Below are 27,448 nucleotides of genomic sequence, written 5' to 3' on the forward strand. Positions count from 1 at the left end.
GCTGTGTTATTAGTTATTACTATGTGGCAATTCTTTTAAATCTTCTGGTTTTAAGCTAAGAATTCTAAATGGAAAAAAAAAGACAGAACTATTTTTGTATTTTTGATAATTTAAGTGGAAGAAACACTCCAGGTATTGTAAGTAATTAATAGTGTGAACATATGTTTCACAACATGCTGTGAAACTACACAAAATATCTCCTCATAAAGTGTAAATGTATGCAACGAGAATACATGGTAACTATTACAAAAATAACAAATTAACGTAGTTCTATCTGCAACTTGAAATAGTTGTCGACAGATACTTTATATTTAGGACTGTTAAAAAAACAACTTGAATCCATGGCTTCGTGTATGGAGCCTGGAATGAAGTATTTAGACATATTCAATGTGTTTTCAGGCTATGCATAGTTTAATTAAAATGCTACTGTAAATTTAATTCAATCATTCCATAACATTTTATTTTAAAAAAAGAAGTCAAATTGCCATTAATGGTTCATTAAGTTTAAAAATAATATTGTGGACCTTTGTATTTCATGTTATGAAAAAAATAAAATTGGAATGAACTCTCGTAACATAAACTGCATGAAATCCTGATTTCATTTGGCATAATTTAAAAACAGATTTAATATATTCCCAACTGCTATGAATCTATTAAATTGGAAAAATCTGTAATTTTCTGTTAGGACATAAACACCCATGCACACCCTGTATGTTGTATGTTGTTCTCTAATGTTCCCAGTTTGGTCTTTGACATAAATAAAAATAAGGAACACACAGAGAAACAACAGGTTGGTCTCCTTTTATTGACATGTGCATATTGATGAGGGGGATATTTATCATATACTGGCTCCTGGAGGTTGAAATTATTTCTACTTTACTCCACAGTGAAGCAAATGGATGAGGAGATGACAAGTACTCTTGCAAATAAAGACATTCACACTGTGGAGGCAGTGAGAGGAGGTGAAACATGATGTGTTTTGAGGCTGTACAGTCCAGATGATCCACAATCAAGCACTGTCTTGTTACACTGGGTGGAGTTCCTAATGTGAAGAGTCTGTTTTCTTTTTTTTTTTTTTGTTTAACAAGACCAAAGTAAGTGAATAAAAGCAGGTTGTATAACACGGTTCTCTGCTCGGGTGTCTGATCAGGCGCTGTCAGGGAGGCCTGCTCTGTAACATCCCATCTGCTCACAACACAATGCAGTCCTGCCCTGAGTGAAACACTGACTGGTGGCTTTTATTCTGTTTCTAGACACCGTATATTTTAGCATTTTGTGGTAAACATCAAGTGATGTCATTATAATTTTGCCGTGGATACCCTAACAGTGTAATTAAGGGAAATAAATGGTAATGTCCTTTAACATTGTGGGGGGAAATGGATCTGAAACCAATTCACCTGCAGCAGACTGTTGCTTAATGCTCATATTAGGACAAAACAGCTGGTTTACTGATCTAGTACACCTGCCATTAATAAAACTCTAATTAAGAAGCTCATTAGGATCTGAGAGCTTTCAGATTAATCAGCTGCCATCATTGCTGCAATTGCCAACAAATGACAGAATGGCAGGTTGTTATTACTCAGAGAAACAAAAGATTACCATGCAGATGAACTGCAACAGAAAAACTTCTCTCCAAAAAGTCTCTGAGCTTCGTGATTTCTTTAATCAAAAAGAATGTGAAAAATAGCATCAAAAAAGGCCAGTTGCATGTTAAAAACACATGAACAGTGGTAAGATGATTACCAAAGAAAATGCATGTTTGCATTCTGTTGCAGGTTCTTATATATTTTTCTTTTCAGTTCCGGTATCTGCTGTTTCCTGACACCATAAATGCTAAAATATGGTTTCCTCAAAAATTATTATAATTGTAGTAATTTTAACAGCTTGCTGTCCAGATAGCTGTAGCCACTCAGGCCACAAGTTAATCCTCTGAATTCAAAAGAGAAAAACCAGCAGATAGTGCAGCTCTCTGGGGCCCGACTGAACTGTAATTCTGAGTTGCCTCCCTGGTGATTGTGTCGTCTTGTTATTTCTTTTTGGGTGCGTTGGGTGTGTTGAATTTGAAAAAGATAATGTCCCCATCCTCCACGATGTAGTTCCTGCCCTGTTGCCTGTATTTCCCGGCAGCCTGAGAAACAAAGGATGGAAATCAAAGAGGAACATTTTAAATTGTATTCAGCGTTTGCTAGAATGTCAACATGGTTTGATAGAAATTAATAAGAGCGGCAATTCAAGCATTTGATAAAGCTCAATGCAAACACACACCTTGGCTGCACTTTCACTCCCCTCCTCTTTGAAGTCAGCAAACTTCATCACCTCGGCCATGATGAAGCCTTTCTCAAAGTCGGTGTGGATTTTTCCAGCAGCCTGGGGAGCTTTGGTCCCTTTCTGTTGGAGCAAAACAGACAGAAACATCTCAAACATATATCTCAAGCATATCAACACGTGCCTGGATTTACATTGTATATGATCACACAATGATGCCCATGATGATGACGGCATGAAAAACCAGATCAACTGTAGAGCTCTAGAGAAACATACACCTTTATAATGGAATAATAAATCTTTTAAAAGCAAGAATCAGTTGCATTCTTTATTTATACTCTGCATCTCAGTTTCACAGAATTTCAAGACAGTTATGAAAAATGTACAACGTACTGTAAAGCAGAAAATGCCCCAGAAAACACCAGCCTGGTTTGAGGCATCTGAATGACTATCCACATTAGATTTATTTTCAGTGATTTAAATAGTAAATTAAAAGATAAAATCGCAATGTAGTCTACTTACAGGCTTAAAGTATGTAATATATTAAGCAGGACCTTAACTGAACAGCAAAAGCACAAATACCAAGCGATATGTTCTTAAAATCCAGTGTTACTCAGTTTTATCTTTGACTCAGTTACTGTGTGTGTAGTTATAAAACATAACACATTTTTGGGAGACTGTAATAAACAATATCAAGTTTTAATACTAAAACAACAGAAACAAAATCAATATAATAAATATATCTTTGCAATGTTGTCAGTAACTGTTTAAGATTCAAAATTGAAAAGTAAATCAAAATTAAAACCGATAAATCTTGGATTTTGTTGTAATCTGGATGAACAATAGTGACACTGAACGACATTTCAACTATCGCTGAGGTCTTTTAGGAACTGAAAAGCTGCTGTTTGAAGACAATAATGCACTTGTGTGATTCACTTCTTAGTGTGCATTCATCTTGTTTGTTCTCTCTTTATTTGTGCTGTTTTAGAGTGAAAAAACCCAAAACAACACAGGACAAAGTCTTTTTTTTTTTTTTTTTTTTACAGAAAACATTTCAAGCACTCACCCTGATGGTCCACGCTCGCACCTCATCTGGTCCCGCTGTGAAGAAGTATTCCAGCTGCAGCGCCGCATAGCCGGTCTTTATTATTTTGGTCAGAACACTAAAAACACACAGATAAATAGAAATAACTGGATCAAGCTAAAACATATATTTAAAAACCCTAAAATGTTGACTGATTGTATTTGAACAATAACAGTTGAGTTATTTTTAAAAAATATAAAGTAATTAGTTTTAATCTCCTTGTTATTAATCTGTTATTGTAATCATTCATGAGAATTAATACTGTTTTGCTCTGCAGCCACTTTGCACCATTTAGCAGAGCCTTGCACTGCATATTTCTACCTGCTGATTACACTCTGAGCTGTTAAATTGGCTGATTTGTCATTTATATCTTCTCAGGAAATCCTTGTCTTTCTATTTTCGGTTTGTAAATGTGAAGCTTTGCTGCTGCTTTCACTGCATTTGTAATCTGAACCTCGTGTTTTTGATCGAACTGTCATCAAGCTCTGAACAACATTTTTCTCCATTTGGTGACATTTAACAGACTGAACATTAGTTTGCACCTTTGTGTCTTCAGCTCTTCGCAGTATTTGTCCCTCTCCCCCTCCTCCATATCCAGCAGTTTGGACTCCAGAGCTCCACTCAGAGGAATGACCAGCGCTCCGGGGTCATGAGCGTCTACCCACTCCTTGATTTTTGCCAACCTGATGAAAACAGGCAACACTGAGACATATCCTGTATGATCAAATACATCTAAAAATAATCCCTGAACACGGATTACGAATAGGGAAAAGCAAGCATACCACTTGTTCTTTTTTCTGATGTAATCCTTCTCTGAGAGATTAACCAGGTAGATCATGGGCTTGGATGTCAGGAACAGGTATTTGTTCAGGACCTCAATCTGTGAAGCGGAAATTAAAAAAAAAAAAAAAATAATAATCCTAGTTATTTCTGAAAAGGTACAATAGATTTTGTAGGAATGCACATTATCTCATCAGAAGGTTACAGAGCAGATAATGTGGCAGTCAGTCTCAAAATGAGCTGATATAAAGTAGTAATCAGAAGATTTTGTTAAAAGCAAAACAACTTGCTGAAATTGAAAGTAAAATAACATCATCAGCCAATCTCTGGATCTGTCTACATAATACCTGTTTTCATTTGAAATTTAAATTTCTGGATTAAAAAATGAACAAAATGGTAAAATAAATAAATTTAAAGATCTCAGAGTCTGTATTAAAGTTGCTAGTATACAAACAAAAGAGGATGAATAAACTTCTACAGAGACATACTTTTTTTTTGGAAATATAACTACTAACTGACAACAGTGAGAATACTTTCCACTGATCCACACCGCAGCCTCATTATAAAGTACCTTAGAAATATGGGATGAACCACTTCTAAACACATCAGAACACAAGAATACACACAACTCCATTCAAATACACGTCATTACCTCTTTGTCGTTCCAGTCGGGGTAAAATCTGACATGTTTCTTCTCTTCCACCACCCAGTTCTTCACCTTCAACATGATATCCTGAAGCAACAAGCAGCAGCAGTTAAGATGTTATATACAGACTGATCACTCGTCACACCAAGACAACAGATGCAAAGCAAGGACAGCAACAAACACATTTTGCTTACATATTCAGGTTTGAGTTTCTTGTCGCCTCCTCTGACGGCGGTCTTCTCCAGTTTGTCGATGATTGGGGCGATCATTTCCTCGTCCTTTAGCCGCAGCTCCTCGTGGATGATCTCGATGTCCCTCACTGGGTCGACGTTTCCCTCCACGTGGATGATATCCTCATCATCGAATGCACCTTAGAACACACAGGCATTATTAGCTGGTTACATTTACAATTACATAAATTAAAAAGGAGAAAAAAAAACTGCAAATGCTCACATTGGAGAAGCAGAAACCAGAAAGTGACTGAAGTCTTATCATAATATTGTTTCCAATTAACTTTCAGTGGATAAACTAAGGAGTAATTGCTTTTGTTCTAAGGAGTGTACTGTGAAACTATGAAAGGAGGAAAATAAATTAAAAATTGTGTTTGTTTTCATTTAAATAAATACATGACAAATTAGAGTACTTAATCACGCTCAGGCCAAAATCACAAAAAATCTTTTAGTGCCATAAAGTAGTTCTGTGCAATGACTTTTATTATTATCGCATGTCATCTAATACATCAATAACTGTTAAACAGTTATCTATTGTATCATAAACAGAGTGGCAAAAGTGGATTTCAGTGACTTTAAATGAGGCCCAAATGCACCAAAGTGACACATGAACTCTAAAAATGCTACCAAATTCTAGCTTCAAAACATAATTGAACTGGAAATTGTTTGAATTTTATTTATAGTAATTCTGACAGCTATAAAAGAGTGTTTGCAAAATAAAACAGTCTCAAATAAAATGTGCAACCCAAGCTGGACTGAAGTTGAAGTCTTATTGCTTATTCATAAATCTCTACATAGAGTTGGCCCCAACTGCTATGTTAGAATTATGAGGCCTCTTAAAGTGGCAAGAATTAAATCAAAACAAGAGGAATTAGCTTTAAGTCATTAAGTAGCACAGTGTTAGAACCAACTGCCTGATAGTTTTATGAATGCTCAAAACACTGGAGTGAATAAATCTAGACTGAAAATCTCACTGGTCTCGAACAAAATGTTTTTGCAACTCAATGTCTATAATCACCGCATTATTAACTTTTCTATTCTTTTACTCATTTACCTTACTTTTTATTTTTATTCTGCTCTTTTTGTGTTGTTTTTAACCTGTGTTCTCAATTTTTACCATGAAAGCCACATCTGTGTATGAAGCTTACTTTCTAAAATAAACTGCTTTGCCTTGCCATAAAATTTCAAAACATGTTTATATAATGGCTATGACTAACAGTTATTTTCATTGTCAAACACTCTAGTGATTTCTCACTTCGTCAAATATTTGTTCAGCATATATCAGAAAATTATAAAAAATGTCAATTGATGTTTCCCAGAACACCAATTGAGACCCTCCAATGTTTTGTCAACAACCCAAAGACATTCAGTTTAGTCACTGAAGAGTAAAAAAAAGCAGAAAATATTTGAATTTAGGTCAGGAAAAAAAACAACAACAACACTAAAAAAAAATAAATCAATTGTCAAAATGATAAGTGGATAAAATAATATTTGGTAACTAACAAGTTGATTGTTCCAAGAACAAGTAAACTGAGTTACTTATCTGGGCAGACATTTGATGGCAGCTGTCACTAGCAGTCAGTTTCAACATGTGTGCTATTGACATCTTTCAGTCAGCATCATAAAGCACTGAAGTTACAGTAGATACCAAACTTGCTATAGAGTATTTTGACAGGAGTCTGACATCACATCCTGTCAGGGCCACAGGAATAACATGACTGAGCTGTCATCTCTGATTAAGTAGTGCAGCAGTGGCTCCAGCCTGCCCTCCCAACACCTGTGTGCTCTATTCAGTTGTTACTACACAGCAGCTGCAGGCAGCAGAAGAGAAGTCAACTCACGAGTCATGTGGAAGATGCCATCGCAGGCACTGATGTGGGAGAGGAAGGCGTTTCCAAGTCCTTGCCCTGAGTGAGCTCCCTTCACCAGACCAGCAATGTCCACAACATTTAGGAAAGCTGGAACTTTACTGAAGAGACAAGAGAGACCAGCAGGATCATCAGTTAGTCAGAAGTCCATGACTGCTGGTTAAGTGACAGCCAGTGGGGTGTGTTGTGAAGAAAGTTCAGCTTCGCCAGGCTCAACAAAACCTAAAATTCCAATCAGATATAACGGATATGACAACGGTATTTATCAGATTTCTTTGTTAACAGGGGTTTCCTTCTACAGGCTTTGTGCTTGCTCCTGTGAAACGGGTTGCTTAACGCATCATTTGACACTTCTTCTCCACAAAATGCACAGATAGCATGCTGCTTACTTCAGTCAAGAGGAACAGGAATTTAATATGATGTTCAAGAAATGCCTTTAGGTCCAACACTGTTCCTGTGTGAACATCACTTTAGTTTAAGGACAAGACAAAGTGAAATAAATGTTATTGATTCAATATTGTCAATGACAAACACCAACAGATTAATCACTTTTGTAATCTGTGAAATTATTTGCAATACCAGCTGAGTTAAATCAGAGCCAGGCATTTAAGCATATTTTCTGCACCATCAGCTTGCATGTACAGCTTTGTTCAATGGCATTACTAACATAGAGCTCAACAGGTTTACAGAGATCATGCATTGCCTTTGTAGAAAATCTATATTGCTTGAAGAGAATCATCAGGAAAAGAATAGTTGAAAGAGTGGAGCTTCTAACAGCCGACTGAATTCTCAAAGTCTAAACAAACCTCCTCTGCAACATCAGTTACCACGGTGATCGAGCATATTAAGAGAACCACCTTTCTGATGTTTAACTCTGACTTCAAGCTCAACATACCTCACATACCCATTAATAGCACTTTGTAGTAGAGCCCTTAGCTGTCAGCAGGACACAATGGCCCAAACCCAAAGGCCAAACACTAAACCCTCACAGACTTAATGTCACAGCTGTAGTGCTTGAGTCTGTTCTATGTTATGATGGCTCAAAATGAACTAAAAAGGAAAAACAGAGCACACTAGCACGGTACATGTTGCTTGGAAACATTGCCATTAAAAAGTGAACTGGGGCTTGCAGTTTAATCAGCTGTTTGTGACATTATAGTGCTTATACATTTTAACAAACTACCAACGGTGAAGAAAGTAATAAACTCCTGTAAATGTTTGACTGAAAATACAGACATCTCTACAAACAACAACAGTAAGTAGCCAGATGTTGTCCCTTACACACAAATTTCCTAGCAGTTTTTCCCTACACCATCCATACTTGATTTGTGTACATTTTGGTTGCGGCCAGGACAACCATGCTTTTACATCACCAATTTTGCTGTGAACTATACTTAAGTAATTTCCTCAGGAAAGTGCCTCAGTCCGTAAAGGGTGGAAACTGGAATTGGGCCACTGTTCTAACACCCACCTGGCTGGCTTGTGGTACTGGCAGAGGAAATCAAAACGCTCGTCAGGAACTGGCACCCTGCTCTCATTTGGGTCAATTGTGCAGAATGGGAAGTTTTCGGCAGCAGCTTGGCTTTTGGTCAGCACGTTAAAAAAGGTGGATTTTCTGTAACACAACAAGAAGACGGTTAATAATGGAGTTTAACTCACATAACAAACATGATGTTCAAATATCCACATTACTCACCCAACATTAGGCAAGCCAACAATTCCAATTTTCAGAGACGTTCCAAATCGTCCAATTAATGGAGGCGGTTTGGGGGCTTCTGCCTTTTTTGGAGGCATCTGGAAGAGTTAAAACATTCTGGTTACACCATGACACTCGTGTCCAAATACTCCACCGAAACACAGCTCGTCTGTAGCAACTCTTTAATGTATATTTCAATGTATTTGCCACTTCGTGGTGCCATTCTGCTGCCCTCACTCTCCTAAAAACGTGCAGCTTCAGTCATATGCTCATTCAAACACAGCATGCTAACGCTAGCTGGTGGCTAACTGGAACCACTCCTAGCTACCTGATAGCCAAAATATCTGACTGCACACAGGGTCCTGACCGCATTTTCCACTCTTTACAAACAGTCGGAAAGCTATTTAGCCGAGAAAATGACTCTTCTGCTACCTTTACGTGTGTTCTGAGCCTGTTAGCTGCGTGCTTGACACCCCTCTGGTATCTGCTCACACCGGGAGCTCCACTGGAAAGGCAAGTTGGAGAGCAAACCGGAAGTGTTGGGCTGTGAGAGCTCCGTGATTGGTCGGACGGAGAGCTTGAGGAACATGTGAGAGGTGCATGAATTGACACGTTAAATCCGTTTTATGATCATTTTTAAAATCAAAAATACAATTTAAAAAATTGCAAATCGCAAAATGTGCGAATAAATTGATATATATTTAGTTATAGTTTACGATGCTGTCTGTATTTTCGTGTTGCACCGCTAAATGTCGCTCTTTTGCGTGCATGCGCAAAACAAACACAATGGATCCATTACATATCTAGGTATACAGAAGTTTTTTTTTTTTTTTTAAATTAGGCATTGTTTAATAACAAATATACAACAAAATAGTCACCAATTGTGTCATACAAATCAGCTAATCCAAGCAGCAAGAACAAGAAAAGAAAGAAAGAAAAAATTGAAATGATAATAAAATTTTATAAAATAAGATAGTTTAAAAAAAATTATCTTCACAGGGGTTAATCAATATATGAATTGAGAATCCTAGACAGTCTTAAGGCACTTCTATTTTCCAATTTTCTTAAGGAGTAAAAGAAAAGTATCCAATCATTTTTAAAAGCAGTAAAAATCGGAGCAACCTAAAATAAATCTACATTTGTGTATATAAAATTTACCAATTATCATTATATTATTACACATAGATTCTAAGTCTGTTTTGCATAAAGAGACCAAACTTAATACAATTTTATTCAAAGACAGGTATAACATTCTTTGTTAGCAACCATTCGTGCATTCTGTCCCAAAACCTCCTTGTATACAGCAGAAGTGATGACACCCAGTGCAAAATCAAATGCCAAATGATTCAAAATCGTATCATCTCTCAATAACTGCATTACTTATAAGCTGACAAATGGAGTATTTTCTCTTTTGAACAATTGAAAATATGTTGTGCACACATAAAAAAACTTATTTGTGATGGTGAGAAAATACATTTTTCTGATACTTCGTAAACCTATCAGGTAATTGAAATAAGCAACGAAAAACAGTCAGTTGCAGCCAGGAATATTTACATAAAAGATATGTATATAATAATACTGTATATAAAATGCACACAGATAGATAGACGAAAGTTTTAATTGCAACTAGAAACAATTCCAAAGGGGAAAGACCTGACCACCGCATATGACAATATAGGACTATTAATTGACAAGTAACCCAGCACTACTGTAGATGTTTCTGCTATTGAATATGAAATTTGTCACAACCTTCACAATTTTTATGTGTAAAATGATTAAAACAATTCATGGCACAACTTCATTAAGGTCACAGAAAAATTAGGGGTGTATAAATGCAAAGTCTAAGCAGAAATATTTTCATTGGCCACTTAAAAGTATCAGGTAGGACCTCTTAAACCAAGGGGAAAACAGGACTATTACAGTATACTATGCAGTTAATCAACACATGACCAAAGCATTTTTTTTCATTTTTTATTGCTTATATACAACCAACAAAAGTGTACTTTTCATCAGGTAAAGACAAAACCATAGAGAAATATGACATTTGAAACTTATCAATGAGGAAACTAGGATCATGATAGTTCAAGAAGCCAACTACATACAAAGAGCAAAATGTGAAACTAATAAAACTGACAGAAAATCCTGCTTTGATAAAAACAAGTCAGTTGAGCCAATGGCAATCATGCCAGGTTGTGTTTTAATTCCTCTTTATAAGCCACCATAATGTCCAAAAATGACAGACTTTTCATGACAGTCATTTCCACTTGAATCTGCCTATTTTGAATTTTGTCAAAACTTCGTTTTCATGACTCTTTCTACAAATTTGGTGACAGGTAATTCATGACAGACGGCATTTTTAGTAACATTTGATACATGAACAAATCCAGAATTCATATCACATTCATAATCTGGTCAAAACAAAGAGAAACAAGCATCCAAACAATAACACTGTAGTTGAGTCTTCTCTCACTGATCAGTAGTGACCTGTAAACAACAAAAAACAAGAGATTGGGTCTACAGCTCCAGAGACAATGTATGTGTGAAGGTTGCCTAGAATAACAAAATTTCATAGAAAATATCAACAAATCAATGTTCTATTTAGGTGGTTTAATGGCAGGAATGTGGGTCAGACATACGTGGTGAGTAGGATCGTGATCGGGATCGAGAGCGGTATCCTCTACTGTAGTATGGAGATGGAGATCTGCGTCTGTAGGGAAAAACAAGACATGTCTATAGTTACAATCTCTTACTAAACTAGATCAATTTGAGCCACAAAATTTTAAAAGCTGGATGTCAGCCCTGGGAAGAGAACTCACCTGTATGAACGGTACTCCCTGTCGTCGTAGCGATCATAGTCACGGTCATAACCTCGGTCATAGCCTCTATCGTAGCCCCTGTCGTAGTCCCTCGAGACGCGACGTGATGATCCACCACCACCTCCGCCACCGCCACCACCACCGCCGCCACCGCCGCTGAGAACACACACAAAATAAAGTCTCACATTTACTGTTACCACTGAAGTCTCCAGAAGTCTCAAAAAGACTCCTGCACACTGTCCAACTTGCAAAGAAATATATTTATTTGCTACGTATTTTGAAACTTTTGGATACGCTAATCCGGGCTGCACAGTGACGTAGTGGTTAGCACTTTCGCCTTGCAGCGAGAAGGTCCCTGGTTCGCGTCCCGGCTTTCCCGGGATCTTTCTGCATGGAGTTTGCATGTTCTCCCTGTGCATGCGTGGGTTTTCTCCGGGTACTCCGGCTTCCTCCCACAGTCCAAAAATATGCTGAGGTTAATTGATTACTCTAAATTGCCCGTAGGTGTGAATGTGTGAGTGCTTGTTTGTCTATATATGTAGCCCTGCGACAGACTGGCGACCTGTCTAGGGTGTCCCCTGCCTTCGCCCGAGTCAGCTGGGATAGGCTCCAGCCCCCCCGCGACCCTAGTGAGGATTAAGCGGTGTATAGATAATGGATGGATGGATGGATACGCTAATCCCTCTCTTACCACCCCTCTCATGAAACACATACACTATATTGCCAAAAGTATTCGCTCACCTGCCTTGACTCGCATATGAACGTAAGTGACATCCCATTCCTAATCCATAGGGTTCAATATGACGTCGGTCCACCCTTTGCAGCTATAACAGCTTCAACTCTTCTGGGAAGGCTGTCCACAAGGTTTAGGAGTGTGTTTATGGGAATTTTTGACCATTCTTCCAGAAGCACATTTGTGAGGTCACACACTGATGTTGGACCAGAAGGCCTGGCTCTCAGTCTCTGCTCTAATTCATCCCAAAGGTGTTCTATCGGGTTGAGGTCAGGACTCTGTGCAGGCCAGTCAAGTTCATCCACACCAGACTCTGTCATCCATGTCTTTATGGACCTTGCTGTGTGCACTGGTGCACAGTCATGTTGGAAGAGGAAGGGGCCAGCTCCAAACTGTTCCTACAAAGTTGGGAGCATGGAATTGTCCAAAATGTCTTGGTATGCTGAAGCATTCAGAGTTCCTTTCACTGGAACTAAGGGGCCAAGTCCAGCTCCTGAAAAACAAGCCCACACCATAATCCCCCCTCCACCAAACTTTACACTTGGCACAATGCAGTCCGACAAGTATGGTTCTCCTGGCAACCGCCAAACCCAGACTGGTCCATCAGATTGCCAGATGGAGAAGCGCGATTCGTCACTCCAGAGAACGTGTCTCCACTGCTCTAGAGACCAGTGGTGGCTGCTTTACACCACTGCATCCCACGCTTTGCATTGCACTTGGTGATGTATGGCTTGGATGCAGCTGCTCGGCCATGGAAACCCATTCCATGAAGCTCTCTCTGCTCAAGCACTGTTCTGAGCTAATCTGAAGGCCACATGAAGTTTGAAGGTCTGTAGCGATTGACTCTGCAGAAAGCTGACGACCTCTTGGCACTATGCTCCTCAGCATCCACTGACCCCGCTCCATCAGTTTACGTGGTCTACCACCTGGTGGCTGAGTTGCTGTCGTTCCCACACACTTCCACTTTCTTATAATACAGCTGACAGTTGACTGTGGAATATTTAGGAGCGAGGAAATGTCACGACTGGATTTGTTGCACAGGTGGCATCCTATCACAGTTCCATGCTGGAATTCACTGAGCTCCTGAGAGTGACCCATTCTTTCACAAATGTTTGTAAAAGCAGTCTGCATGCCTAGGTGCTTGATTTTATACACCTGTGGCCATGGAAGTGATTGGAACACCCGATTCTGATTATTTGGATGGGTGAGCGAATACTTTTGGCAATATAGTATATGTAAAGAGTTCCCTTGTCCCTTTGTCCTACCACAGTCAGTCATAACAAAGACATTTCTGGGGTAAAACACAAAGCTGCCAAATACTCACTACGTGGGACGTCCCATGTAGATTCCAGGAGTGGGAGTGTGGGCTCGTTTGGTAATGGAAAAGTCCACCCGGATCCTGCGTCCATCCAGCTCCATTCCGTTAGCGCGCTCCTTGGCCTAAAACACACAACACGACCACAGTGAGACTTTTTCTCCTTTAACCCTGATTCCATTATAATTGAGAGGCTTTGGGCAAATACTCCCTTTAAATAGGAGACTAGAATGTGCTTACTTATGCTTCACCTATAAACCTTCACACTGGCAAAAAGTCATACATCTCTATTGAAATGGCACAATGTTTAGAAATGGAGAAAATTCCAAGTTGTCTTTTGTGCAGTCACATTTTTAATTAGTTTCCATAGTAGCTCTTCTCTGCTCTAAGTAAATACAGCATACAATTTAGTTGAAAAGTTGCAGAGTTCTTGTCATGTGACTGTTGGTCACAGCTAAGTCAGATGCAAGTCAGTTGCACAGAGGACTGCAGACCATTTAATAACAGTCTATTTTGGGAATTATCGCAATTAGAAAATTAAATTTGGATAATTATCCAGACAAAATAAATCATGAGAATTTCTAGGACCTTTGGAAAGTTTGAAAAATATGAAGATTCTTAGTTTTTTTTTTTTTTTTTTTTTTTTTTAACAGTTTTTGGCTCTGATAAATACTGCAATATTAGCAGTTTAAAAATCATGCCTTTAAAACCATTGGTGGGTTTTGGGGTTCAGACGGTTAAATAATGCATTACCAAAAAACAATGTGAAACACTCTTTAGCCTAAAGTTATGTATGACATTTGTTTATTATATTCAACTATTCAAGAATTTATTGATATAAAACACAATTCACTTCACAATTTGTGCAGAAAAAAACTAAAAAACACAGATGTTAAAATTTTAAAGGCATATGCTCATTTTATCTTCCTTACCTCTTTTGAGTCCTCTGTGTTCTCAAAGTAGACAAACGCAAATCCCCTTGAGCGTCGAGACTGCTGGTCATAGACGATGTTGACCTCACTCAGTGGGCCATATTTAGAGAAAACATCCCTCAGGTCTCTCTCAGTGGTGTAAAGACTCAGACCAAACACACCCAGGCAAGTGTTAGGGTCTGGGTTGGCCTGTAGAAGGAAAGACGAGTGAAAAGATGGGAACTGAAATACATGTATGTATGTTTACAAGTGAACAAATTAAGTGATATTACAACAAAGTTTCCATTCTAAGATAAGGAATTTATTAAGCTTGCATGTCACAAAAGCTATTTTTCATGACCTTGGCCAATAATGACGTTTTTTTAGTTATCAGTTCATTATATGTAATATTCACTCCCAGGAACTCCAAACCACACAGAAGAAGCCCTATACCCGGTTGCCGACGTGTCTGCGTCGATTTGACATCGGGGAGCGACTATGGCTCCTACGCCTGCGGTAGTCTGAGCTACGAGATCGGCTCCTGGAACGACGCCGGCGGGAGCGGGAACGAGAACGGGAGTTGTGCCTGCGAGAGCTCCGGTGGGATCGAGACCTGAGAACAAACAAGTCTACTCTTAAGTTTGGACATTACCTCAGAATTGCAGTTTCTCAATCTACATATCACAGCTAACTTTGGAAATGCTGCACTAGAACAGAAACCCGTCTTACCTGGATTTGGACCTGGATCGCGACCGAGATCTGGACCTGGAACGGCGGGAGCCATCTTTGGAGCGTGCTGGTGAGCGGCTGGCGGATTTCGCCGAGCCTCGAGGGGATGCACTCCTCGAGCCACCCCGCGAGTCCTGGACAGATTAGACACCAAGGTCAGGAACCCTCTCACGGCCAGGGGTGTCAAACAACATGAATACAGGGCCAGGAGGTGACAGCGCTCACCCCATGTGCCCCTTTCTGAAGGTGTTCACCACATTATGGCGTTTAGCAGGTTTGTTGCTAAATGTTTAAGAATTTGATCATATAAAATCAGATATTGCAAAAGATACTGAGAAGAAATGAAGCAATTTAGCTGAAATATAGACTGCACAAGAAACAAATCTAAAGAGTGGAGGGATTGACCAGTGATGTGTCTGATACAGAGAGGGAAAACAAAATTGTGCATGCTTAAGAGAAAGTAACAGGATGAAAGAGTAATAACATAGCAGGCTGTTAGGAAATTACTCATACCCTGGTAAACTTCTGATCTTAACTTCATAACTTCTGTAACTTCATTACTTCATAACAACCCTTCATTTCTTCTTTCTTCTGTTTGATATTATGACTTCTTTTTTCCTCCTCTTCCCCCATTTACCATCTGCCATTACAACACTAGAAGTGGGGACAGATCTTGATCGCTTCGTTTTCAGCATCCAATATATTAGCATGCATCAACACCATCAGCTTCAAACATTAACAACTTCACATCTGAAACGTCTTCCGCCTTTTTCTTTCTTCCAACCTCAACCTTAACAAAGAACAAACAAGGGTGATAAGGCATGTTGGCTTCTATTAAAACCAAAAGGTACAAAGAAAAACAACAACAAAACCAGGAAAACAACAGTTTGAATTGCTGCATGTTTTTACGTTAGCTTGCTGTGGCTTTGTCCTGAACTAGCATTTCAAAGCTAAACGTTGAGATAGCTAAACATGAATTAGTATTTGGTATTTTATATCGGCTGGTACTGATTAATCATTATTTCACTGGGTAAAACAAAATAACAGATGAGCAGTAAGGTGAACGTAGTCAGCGGCTGTGCCAAAAGCTGATTGCATCACGTAAAACTGAATGGCCCAGTTTCTATACAAGTGCTTTTATTTGGATCAAACAAATGAAATATATATAACTTTAGTCCGTGGTAATGGCAAAAGTGTAACTTTGCGAGTCAAAAAAATTCCTGCAGTATATAGCGTAAAATAGCCTGGCATTTAGGTAGCATATAGGCAGTAATATATTACTTCAGATGTGTAGGCTATTTGTGTTTGGTATGCATGCTATTCTTGTTCAGTCTGAAAGAAACATGATTAGAAATTGGTTTTAAATGCAAGACAAAGAGATGACCTCTTATGCCATTATCTTACGAATAAAAAAAAAATCCATATGAAAGAAATCCAGTGATTTTGATGAAAAAACAACATTTCGTCCCCAATGCGGGGGGGCTTGCACTCACTTTTTGGCAAGTGGATAACTGCATCACACGAGTTGAATTAGTCCTTGAAAACTATTCCAATTATTACAATCTACATGACTGGTTATAATGTAGAGCACATAGCAGCTACAACAATACAGAAACATTAGGATAATAGCTCCTGGACTCAGGTTTATAGAGACGACCAATTTTTGGCACAACACTGGCCTGGCGACGGCACCACCACCCCGCTGCTGTGCTTTGTGGGCCGCGTGCTTTAGCTTAGCAGCCGTTAACGCTAGCCTTCTTCACATTAACGATGGCGGTACACAAAATACATTTAGCTAAGTAATACTTCAAAATACTCACACAAAAAGATATCTAGCCTCGTATAAAATAAACTTGTCTCAGATTTGAGGCCAATTTTCAAAGTCGTTACCAGGCTTAGAAATGCAGCCGAAAGCTAAGCTAGCTAACCTTAGCTAGCTTAACGTCCTCGTCACGCCATTTTCTCACGATCAAAACTCACCTGCTCCCTGAAATCTTTCTCGTTGTCGCTCATGTTAAAGTAAAAACAAGCCGACGGGTTTAAAAGAAAAAAAACTACACGGTAGAGTGGTTCTACCGACTGATTTGACTCAGTCGCCCGCTGAATTTCCCGCAAAACAAAAACCGGTTTGATCTGAACTGAACAGCAGCTGAAGGGGCTGGGCTCCTGCTCGGGCTGGACTTTCACATTAAAAGCATCGTCTCAATAAAAGCTACCTCTAAAACACATGGCCTTGAAGTTTGTCTCACACTGTGTTACCAAGTACCCAGGCTCTGTTGTTAATATCTTAATTTACCAAGAACTGATGGTTTACTGTTGCGTTCTTTCCACTGATAAGCTGAGTTACATTAGCTGATGCTCATATAGCATAAACACAGCTGCAACCTTTCAGATATGTTGAGCACTATTAATCTAATTAGAGGATTAAATCCAAACCAGCAGTCTCAGTTTCTAGCTGCATGACTGCACTCCAGCTGCATCACAATCCGTAACGTAGTAGGTTACTGAGAGGGTTTAGAAGTACAATATATTACTAACACAAATGTGTTTATATCATAATTTAGATTTCAGGTCACTTCATCTACTAGTCATGAACCTTCTAGTAGCATTGCCAAGACATTTAATATATCAAATGCCACTTACAAAATGAAATACTTTATTACAGGAACCAAAAAAATAATAATCACATTTTTTAAACATAAACACAGACATGCATGTGCATACAGTAGTTCACTATGGAGTAGACTATAATCTAAGTCTTTGTAATAGCCCTAAATAGCCTCTTGCAGTAAGCTCAATGAAAAGATTCACAGAAGTAACAGCGCTTTATGGTAAATACGGGTAAACAACCATTAATACTCCACTCATAGAGGAATAACTATACACACACTCCAAAAATGCTTTCTCATCCAGTCAATTCATAAATAATTGCAAAATAAACATGTTATTACAACAAGCACTCGATCATGCACTTACTGTCTAAAAAAAGGTCTTAAGGAGGTATTTTATTTTCATTGTCTATATTTCACAAAAAGAGTTTCATGACAAAAAGTCACTGCAGTTATTTGCCATCCACTCTGATCACAAGTGCAAGGGGAACAGCCAAATTACATTGAAATATCAGTAACCCGCAACAATCTAGTTCATTGAATTGTGAGTCAAGCTCCTCAGTACTGATGTTGAGTCATACATAAAGTAATTTCCTGAAAGAGAAAAGCACGTTCTAAGCTGAGCTCAGTGTGAGAGGGCGGAAGGCACTTCAGGTACTTCAAACAGGAAAATGAACAATCCAATGTCAATAAAAAAAAAGCCATTCAGTCAGTAGTGCCAAAGTCTGTGTAAGACACACATTTCTTACATCCCTATAATGTCTCCAATTACAACTCAGAGATTACAAATGGTTAATATGTCCCCGACAGGAAAAGAGACATAAATACTTCTTAAGACTAGTGTTTATTTCTCCAGATCAGAAGAGCAAGACTGAGTTTGATTTCAGTCAGTAACATCCACTTCTTTGGCCCATGTTTTCCTTTCGTCATCAACGTGTAGTCACTGTACACAGATGTTGCTCCCACTGACAAAGTCTGTTTTGTTAGGAAGTTAATTGAGATTACTGTGATCCTCTATAGCAGCTTCTGATTGAGGATTTCCCACATCATCAACTTCCTGAAGAGAGGCATGTGGCACTGCAATGTAAAAAGCAGATGTTATTTTCAATTTATATACACATTAAAAAATATATTAAAAACATTTAAAGTTCCCTGTGAAGCTGTAGACCTCTTGTAGTTCTATGGATCAGTTTACTGTGAATGGTTAGCTCAGGTTTGAGATTTACACCAACTTATGCTGCAATGCGCCACCAAAGGCAGTACATGACACATTTAGACTTTAACTTAAAACATTTCAACTGAGCAGCACAAAATTGTATGCTTTTTGTTTAAAAGAAAAGTCCACAAATACAAAACATTTACCTGTTTAAAGGTGAGAGGCCTGCCTTTTGCAATATAATCAGCGTATTTACAGACAAAAACACCGCAGTCACTCCCATTTTTCTGCTGGGGAATTTCCTATAAGCATAACATAAAGGTCATTAGTATCACAGTGAAGGACAAAATGTCTAAGGCTTGCATCATTCATCATAGTTTGACTTACAACAGCTCTTAAGCTTCCAACAGTCCATTTGGCACAGTCAAGCTCTCTGCCTTTCTTTGCTTTATGCTCCTCTTTAAGGTAGAGTCTAGAAAAAAAGCACAATGATATCAATCATTATGTAACACAACAAAGGAATATAGAAAAAAGGTGGCCAGATTTCTGGAGTTTAAGAGACAAAGGAAGACTCACAGCAAAAGACTGCAGATGTCGTCATGTCTCTGGCCCATCGAGTCGTATGACTTCACTGTTTTTGATGTAAAATCTATCACCTGGGAGGAAAGTGGTAACACTGATTAAATGAGGCAGTGCCTAATGAAGCCTAAACCGTTCGCTTTTTAAAATTAACTGTCTCAACCCCAAAACCTGCCAGCGTGTTTGAAATCACAAGACACTTAGAGATTTTCAACCTACCAAATGTCCTTGAGCTAATCAATGGTGAATTTTGTTTTCATTTGGAAACTTATTTCCAAATCCAAGCCAAAAATCACAATATTTCATCAAGATTCCTGTAATGTAGGAGTGTCATTTGAAAAATTTGCCAAAAATAAACTGTTAACAGTAACCAGATTCTGTGATAAACTAAACATTCTGCTCTCCCCAGCACAACCCAGAAAAATTGTACTGACCAACAGACGTGTGGCAAAAATTAAGGGAATTTTTGGTCACATAGTAGAAAGTAGACAAGGATGGAATGAAATTAAAAATGCAATTAGTAAAATATTTTTACTTTATTTTACCATAGATAGTAAAATATCTATAGTATGTCCATGTTTTCAACGGCATTACATGTTAATTGCATTTTTTTTATTTTGTAACAATAAGTAATCAAACAAATTCAGCTTTCCTTTTTGCGTTAAAGTCAAAGTTAACGTAAGGGACTCCTTCAAATACATTTATTTTCTCCTTATTTATAATAATATTAAGGGTTTTTAAAAGCCCTGTATATCAAGGTTCACCTATTTCAGAGACATAATGAAGCAAATGATAAATCCAAAGTCACTGTTCTTAGTCTGACTCACGGCTATTGCCCAGTGGACGCCCAGATGTAGAGGAACCAGAATGAGGTCAAAGAGGAAAAGGTCAACGGCTTTGGTCCAGCGCTTCACAGCAGCGTGTCCTCCAACCTGTCCTCCTCCTCCTCCACCCCGCAGCTTTGGGAAAAAGAAGGTGCTGAAGGAGTAGACTCTGAATCGTCCTGCTTCGCCAGAGCACCGCTCCATGACCAACGAAAGGTAGAAGTTCATTACCTTGGTGAAAGAAACAAAAAGGCACGATACAGTACATGCAGATACAAAACTGATAATACCAGACAGTAAATAATCTGAGAGCATATAGCGTCTTCAAAATAAACAGAGGTACTGCCTTTGCATACAGCTATGGATATGTTGTATAATACATGTATAGAGTGTAGTTGTGAGCAAAAAATTACATAGTATATTATCAGTGGAATAAGACCAATGCTCACATTGCTAATACCTAGTAGGTAAAATGCTAATTTGGGAAATAAGGTCAAGCATAAAACTCTCCTCAGCACTGAGCTGCAGGAGTTGTGGTCTATCAATCACTGACATTCCACACTTAGAGTAAATATGCTCAAAGCTAAATCTTAATGAACTCTGTATCAACTTTATAATTGCCATTTCCTGCTGGCAACACAGATTTAACTGTAACATGTAGGGCAAATATTAAAAAAAAGAAAAAGGAAAAAAATGATTTCATTGCTTGCAGAGAGATCATATGAGTCACATTTACACTTTTTTTTAGAAGCAAATCTCTTTTTTTTTTTTTTTTTTTTAAAGAATTGCTGGCAGCAAACACAGATAAAAGCTATTTTTTTGTTGACCAGAAATGTTAAATGTGTAAAAAGCTTACTGCATGAAAGAACTTTAACATTAACTGCAGCTCACCTCGTCGTTGAGCCAGCCGCCCTCCTGTAGCGTCGCCAGGTCTCTCTGTGTGATGCGAAGTTTGAAAGCTGCACTTAGAACAAGGTTGGGATCATTCTGAGCCAGAGCTCCACTCACCTCCACTGCCATTTCCTACACACAGACAATAAATGCACAAGTAAAATAAACTGTATTTGTGCCGTCTTCAACACAACAGGACAACATCAAACTCTAACTAGCAATTAGTATTGTCAAGATTTTAATGGTACGAACTGGTCTTTCTGATACTGTTTATCAATCCAGTACTTTAATTGCTGGTTTTTGTCAATTTTTAAAAGAGAAAGACACAAAACAGGTTTAGAGAACAATTAAAATCGCTTATACAAAACCTTCTTGAGCAGTACTCTGCACTAGCATTGTTTCTAAAAAAAACAAACAAACAATTATTATAGATTACAATGTGATAAAAAAAATGTAAACTAAAAAAAATATACTGCAAAAAAAAAAAAAAAAAAACTTCCGAACAAATCACTTTATAGACACTAATGTGTGATGTTGATAGGATTGATCAAAGCTCCGTAGACCGGCCACTAAAGGTCTGAATGACAATAATAACAATTGTATGACAATTGTATTTCATTAAACTGTGCAGCTTTATGTAAGAATTAAAAGTGCCACCTTGAACAGATGTTGAGATAATGCAAGTACATTGTGTACTTGCATTATGCCAGTTACAATAATTGTGTTTCAACAGACTGATCATATTTCTGCCTTCACATGCAAATAACTTGTAAAGGCAGGAACTTGTGGCAATGAGCCCTTTCTGCAACAACTGCAGTGATGTGCAACCACTGTTTTGAATGTTTGCTTCTTTCCATCACTGTCATATTGAGCAGGGTCTGTCTGTTTGTGTGCTGCAGTATGTGACAGAGAAAACTGGCCATGCCCATCACAAACAGGCTCCAGCAGAAAGATCTCTCCTTTAGATTTGGAATAGGTTCTAGGCATCATTGACAATTGTCTGAATCTTAGTGCAAATAGAAAGACAGCTGGGGAGATAGAATGTGCAAAATAATTCCCTTCTTCATCTCCAAAGTACTGATAGCAGAACTATTTGATGTCACAGAATACTGATCCTCCAGCATTTATTAATTTAGCACCAGGGCTCATTCAATACTGAATTTGGGAGCCATCCCTAACTCTGACACATTTCATCTCACCTTGGTCAGCCTAGGTATGTCCTCCTCACTGTGCCATGTATGTGCAGAATGTGTTTCAGGCAGGCTGACAGCAGGAGTGTCTCTGTCCACTAGTTTGAGGCGAGTAGCAACTTCTGTAGAAAGGTCCACCTCTGCCGCCTGTTTCTGCTGCAAAGAGGTTGACATTATAGACATGATAGACTTGCATTTCCACCCAGAATTCTAACTTAATGGACACTTTGACATGTCAGATTGATAGAAATGTCTACCTGTGTGCATCTAACAGGCTGTTTGTCCTCAAAGGCTCCACTGAATGACTTACTAAAGGTCAAGCCACCCCACCTGAAATTGAATCATTGAGAAATTAGTGAAATTATCGTTCATCATTATATACGATATGCACGCTTACATAAATGGAATTCCACCAACCTGTCTTTAGTGGCAGATGCAGCTCTCCAAGTAAAGACATTTGGCACAGCTGTGAAGTAAAGATAAGAGTCAGCCAGGCACAGCAGATTGACTGAAACGTGTTTACAGATCTCATCTACCCTAATTTGAGTCAAGTAACTGTGTATTGTGAAAAGGGATCCATATATTCAAGCCAGGGTTTTTTCCTGCATAGAATTTCTAGTGACCCCCAAAGAAATTTTAGCGAGCACCACAGGAAAAGAACCAATGCCAGAAAGCTAAGAATTGAGAATAAAACAATCAAACATATTTTTGTGACCAATTTTGTTAACACGGTTTCATTTACTCGAGCATAAATGAGAGCTTTGTTTGTCAAATGGTCAAACGTAACAAAAAAAAAAATCAGTGATTTCTGTCAAAAAAGGACACACAATTGTTGCCTTTGCTGTACACTGACTGATCATGTTTTCTGTCATGCATAGTCACTGCCTTAAGGCCCCTTCTAAAAAACCTTACAAGGAATTTTCAAAACCCACTGAAAGCAGTACATACTAAATCATTAACAGATAAATCAAGAAAATAACCTGGAAATTGATTGATAATAACAAGAACTGTAACTCAGAAATAAAAGCATAATGTAATTTAAAAAAATAAATTATGTGTCCCACCTGTGGATCCCATCTTCCAGGGCATGGATTCAAAGGAATTTCCCGAAGCAGCATTTTTGTGATCAACGTGTGACAGTGATTCACTGGAGCAAAAGAAGAAAGCAATAATATTTACTAATCAGCTAATGTCTTTAGTTAACGAATCTTGATATTTTTTACAATTTCAAATAAATAAATGGGTAACACTCACTCTTGTGGTTTTGTTTGGTTGAAAGGTAGTGGTTGGCTTTTGCTGTATTTCTCTGTCACCATCTCCAGCAAACGTCTGTAGTGCTCCTTATTGTTCTGCTTTATGGCCTAGAGGTAGAATACAAACACACAGCACCGTTAAAGATGGATGAATGGCATTATTTGTTGGGGTGAGCCTGTTAGTAAATATAACTCAAAGCTTAACTGAATGCTGACAGCAGCATCTTTCACTTTCACATTAAAAGACACTTAACTTTACTACTTTGATCTGTACGCAAAGAGAGAGCACAAGGGAAATCACATACTCATGTCTCAAAATGTGCAATATTTTTTAAAATTATTCTATATAAATCCAACCATAAACGACTGTCAAATTTACCTCTTCCACAGTAAGACTGGGTTTGTAGTTGCGGTTGTGTCCAAAGCCATTGCATGTTGGGTCAGAATTACCAGTTCCCACCCTGAGAGCAGGCCTTGAAGGCAGCAGCTGGAGGGAGCCTCTCCATTCGCGATCTTTGCTTCTGTCTTGGAGGCCTGCAGGAAGCGCTGTCCCACTGGATTCAAAAAGAGGCATAGCAGGAAAGCATTTGCAAAAAGGTGATCATTACTGGTAATTGCAACAGAAGTAAATCAATTATACATTAGCAGTGCAGGTAAGAATTAATACCGTCTCACATATCGGTCCACTTGCCTGTATTTTCTCATTAAGGGAAGTGAAGAGGTCTGATATGGATTCTTCCCACCCTTCTCATTCACTCCACCTGATGGTTTATCTGTGAAAAAAGAACAAACTGCACCAATGACAATGAAGATAAAAATAACAGAACTCCAGAGTAAATTCTGTGGATGAGACAAAGTAACATAAAGTAACATAAATACAGCCACTTACCCATTCTCCACTCACCACTGTTATTCCATGAGGTCTGAAGCTCATCTATGCCCATTAGAGTGACAGGCTGGATCAAAAATTGCAGGGGAATTAAAGGGATATAAGAAAATTTAAAAGATACTTGAAAACATTTAGGTGTGCTATTTTGCGCAACCATCATGCTAATTATGCTACTTTGTTCTGAAATAAATAATTATTGTAACTGGGATTCAGAATGTGTGTAAAATGCACATTTGAGACTCCTCAACTGTATCAGAGGTCACTAGCAGGATGGACATTTATGTTACAAACAAAATATAGTATTCCATCATTCTCTGATGTTACCCAAGTGCAGCCTGGCTATAATATGCCTAAATTGACACCTTGTGGTAAAACCATAATTGATATTAAGGTGTGCTGTGCATAACACAACCGCACATCTCCCCACACTACACTCCCAATGTATGTATCTGAAAAAAGTAGAGCGGCCACCCACCTGTGTCTCTTCTCGTTCCCTGGGCTTCTCACACTTGGTAGTCAGCGGTTTCCGCAGCCCAAGCAGACCAGCTACGCCCGCCACAGTCTTCTTCACAAAGCTGATAACTACATCTGAAAGACACGACACAAATCAGCCGTCACTGGCATTTCCGTAATGTTGTTTTTGAACAAATGTCAAAATGTTTTATTTTTAACAAACCTCGCCTGCGTCTTTTCACCTCTACCTGGTCACTCTGGCAAACACCATCTGCAACATGCACACTGTAACAGGAGAAAACACGGTTTGACAAGACTGATAGCATTGTTTTCACAACACTGTCACAATTACAACATAAGACGTGCTTCTGTGCAACATTCTTATATATTATTGTACACGCACTTGTGTATTTTCGTTTATGCATTTATTCATTAATTACCAGGTAATTTCAGAGATCTTTGATTGTGGTCCTCTTGTAATTGTAATGAGTTAAACTGAGAGACATTTTTAAGTTTATTCAAAAACTCATTCATTCAAGCTCAATCGACAAACTATTAGTTCTGCAAAAAGCCATTATTTTCATAATCTAGTAAGTTGCAGATAATTTAGCAATAACAGCAACGCCATCAGTTTGATGCTTTTACACAATTAGTTTTGTCTAAAACCCAAAGATATTCAGTTTATAAAAGCACTACATGGTCAGTTTCCAGAAGCTGAAACCAGAAAATGTTTGGTGTGTTAGTTTTGTAAAATAATTGTAATAATTAATCAATTATCAGAATGGTTGCCAATTAATATTCTGAGTCAATTAATTGGCAATCTGAAAAACAATTTTAGGTCCATATAGAAACATTAGTATCCACAGCTGAAAGTAGCTAAGTACATTGGTAATTGTGCTTCACTTGAGTATTTCTACTTCGTTATTATTGACAACCACGGAGCTTAGATGCAAATATAGTACTCTTTACTTCACTACAGTCATCTGATAAGTTTAATTAATAACAACATTGCAGGTTCTGAAAATAAACAAACAAAATGCAATCTTTGAATTACAGGAAATTATTATAGTTCGTGATAAGACAAAATAACACTTTCTTTAAGGAGTGTAATGAAAATTAAGCCTCATACTACTAGCTGTAATCTTGTAATCTGTTTGTATAATAGAATATACACTGATTTGGATCAGTGGTCTAAGGTGTCATTTTATGTTGAGTAGCTATTTACAGCATATTTTATTCCAAACATTTTTGTCGTTTTACTTGCTTAAAGTTTTAAATCAATGATTTTTACATGTAAGCATTTCTGCTACTTTTAACTAAGAGCTCGCTGTTTCTTCCACTACTGATTAATATACTTTACTGATATATACAAAAGTAACATAACACTTCAAACACCTATCAGCACAATGCAGTTCAACAGTACCATGAACCACAGAGAATCACCAAGTAATCCTAAAGTCGAATTAATACCTCTCTGTTTAAGCTTAAACTAAACCTGGACGTTAATGCAGTGAGATTTGTTGCTCTTGGTGGTTGTATTAGACTATATTAGTTTAAGCTAGGACTGTACGTGATACATTTGGTGACAAGTGGTGTTTTAAAACAACGTACAGTGAAAGAGAAACCGAAAAGCAATTTATATGAGAGAAACTAAATGTTTCCGTTTGCAAATAACACAAGATGAAAACTAAGCTAATAACACATCTTTGTTTTATGCTCCTGTTGTCAGCTAACTGGATGAACATTAGCCACAAGTGTTAACCTCCCTGTCTGAGACAACACTAACAAACTATTCAATAACCAGTGGGGGTATAATACGGAAACGACTATTAACCCAGTAATTATTGAAAATAGAGATTTTTTTCAACCACCGACCTCTGGTAGTTCCGTTTAACCGCTCTGCCGTTGCTCTCCTGCCGCCGTGGTGCCGCTCTCACGCCAGGTCGCGTGGGTTCCTCCTGGCTAACGCTACCTTTTCCGGGCCACTCGGTGGGGCTTTGACCCGAAACGGGCTCAAACAGCGACGAGATTCCGTCAACTATCCATCCATACATCCCAGACAAATACGAGAGAATTGTAGCGAGGTCTTCTACGCCGGCCAGGACTATTTCTCCACAGGTAAGATGTCAAACAACGATCTACGACACACCGCCACCCGTTACTTTAGCTTAGCGTTAGCATCACTGCGCTGAAATGCCTGCGATGTGCGTCATTCCGTCTTGCTGTTTCACTGAGGGCGAACGTTTTGTGCATCAAAGGAAAACGGGTGGGCGGAGCCCTAAAGTACAGCTGAGTAGAAAACAAGTGATGGAAGACCGTGCACAAGCGGTGGCTGAGTATATCAGAAACGAGCGAATCCTTGACCAGAGGGTAAGTGTCAGATCAGACTCTGATTGGCTGTCACTGCGCAGCTCAGATATCAATTCTCTTACATAATAGCGTTAAACATCTCAGTTACTGCGCCTCAGTGACTTGACAACACGAAAGATTGATATTTTTTTCTACGTCGAAAATGCTTAGTATTATCCAAC

The 27,448-nt window shown here is 38.4% G+C and overlaps 3 protein-coding genes across 4 annotated transcripts; all 3 read right to left on the reverse strand.

Annotated features, from left to right (window-relative positions):
• Window positions 1-784: 784 nt before the first annotated feature.
• On the reverse strand, window positions 785-9,144 carry LOC111571667 (obg-like ATPase 1). Its single transcript, XM_023274936.3, has 11 exons — window positions 9,002-9,144; window positions 8,570-8,667; window positions 8,345-8,488; window positions 6,847-6,974; window positions 4,970-5,145; window positions 4,782-4,862; window positions 4,132-4,229; window positions 3,892-4,032; window positions 3,332-3,428; window positions 2,266-2,388; window positions 785-2,128 (listed from the first exon to the last, which is right to left on the reverse strand). The coding sequence occupies exons 2-11, from the start codon at window positions 8,665-8,667 to the stop codon at window positions 2,027-2,029; spliced, it is 1,188 nt and encodes a 395-aa protein (XP_023130704.1). The 5' UTR covers window positions 9,002-9,144; the 3' UTR covers window positions 785-2,026.
• Window positions 9,145-10,747: 1,603 nt separating this feature from the next.
• Window positions 10,748-17,229, reverse strand: LOC111571676 (transformer-2 protein homolog alpha-like). Its single transcript, XM_023274956.3, has 8 exons — window positions 17,054-17,229; window positions 15,074-15,207; window positions 14,798-14,957; window positions 14,366-14,554; window positions 13,443-13,558; window positions 11,386-11,541; window positions 11,206-11,276; window positions 10,748-11,053 (listed from the first exon to the last, which is right to left on the reverse strand). The coding sequence occupies exons 1-8, from the start codon at window positions 17,084-17,086 to the stop codon at window positions 11,043-11,045; spliced, it is 870 nt and encodes a 289-aa protein (XP_023130724.1). The 5' UTR covers window positions 17,087-17,229; the 3' UTR covers window positions 10,748-11,042.
• A 479-nt stretch (window positions 17,230-17,708) lies between these two features.
• On the reverse strand, window positions 17,709-27,156 carry senp2 (SUMO specific peptidase 2). 2 transcript variants are annotated; one of them, XM_023274959.3, is made up of 17 exons: window positions 26,793-27,156; window positions 25,141-25,202; window positions 24,940-25,052; window positions 24,465-24,531; window positions 24,267-24,348; window positions 23,955-24,129; window positions 23,577-23,683; window positions 23,387-23,469; window positions 22,740-22,788; window positions 22,580-22,652; window positions 22,332-22,475; window positions 21,133-21,264; window positions 20,245-20,472; window positions 19,415-19,494; window positions 19,226-19,310; window positions 19,045-19,140; window positions 17,709-18,759 (listed from the first exon to the last, which is right to left on the reverse strand). In XM_023274959.3, exons 1-17 carry the CDS (start codon window positions 26,969-26,971, stop codon window positions 18,697-18,699), a joined length of 1,818 nt encoding a protein of 605 aa, XP_023130727.1. In that variant the 5' UTR covers window positions 26,972-27,156; the 3' UTR covers window positions 17,709-18,696. The 2 variants fall into 2 exon arrangements, with proteins under 2 accessions (XP_023130727.1, XP_023130726.1); XM_023274958.3 differs by having other exon boundaries at window positions 22,332-22,478; window positions 26,793-27,154.
• Window positions 27,157-27,448: the final 292 nt, after the last annotated feature.

The sequence above is a fragment of the Amphiprion ocellaris genome, chromosome 20 (assembly GCF_022539595.1).
Source record: "Amphiprion ocellaris isolate individual 3 ecotype Okinawa chromosome 20, ASM2253959v1, whole genome shotgun sequence".
Lineage (NCBI taxonomy): Eukaryota > Metazoa > Chordata > Actinopteri > Pomacentridae > Amphiprion > Amphiprion ocellaris.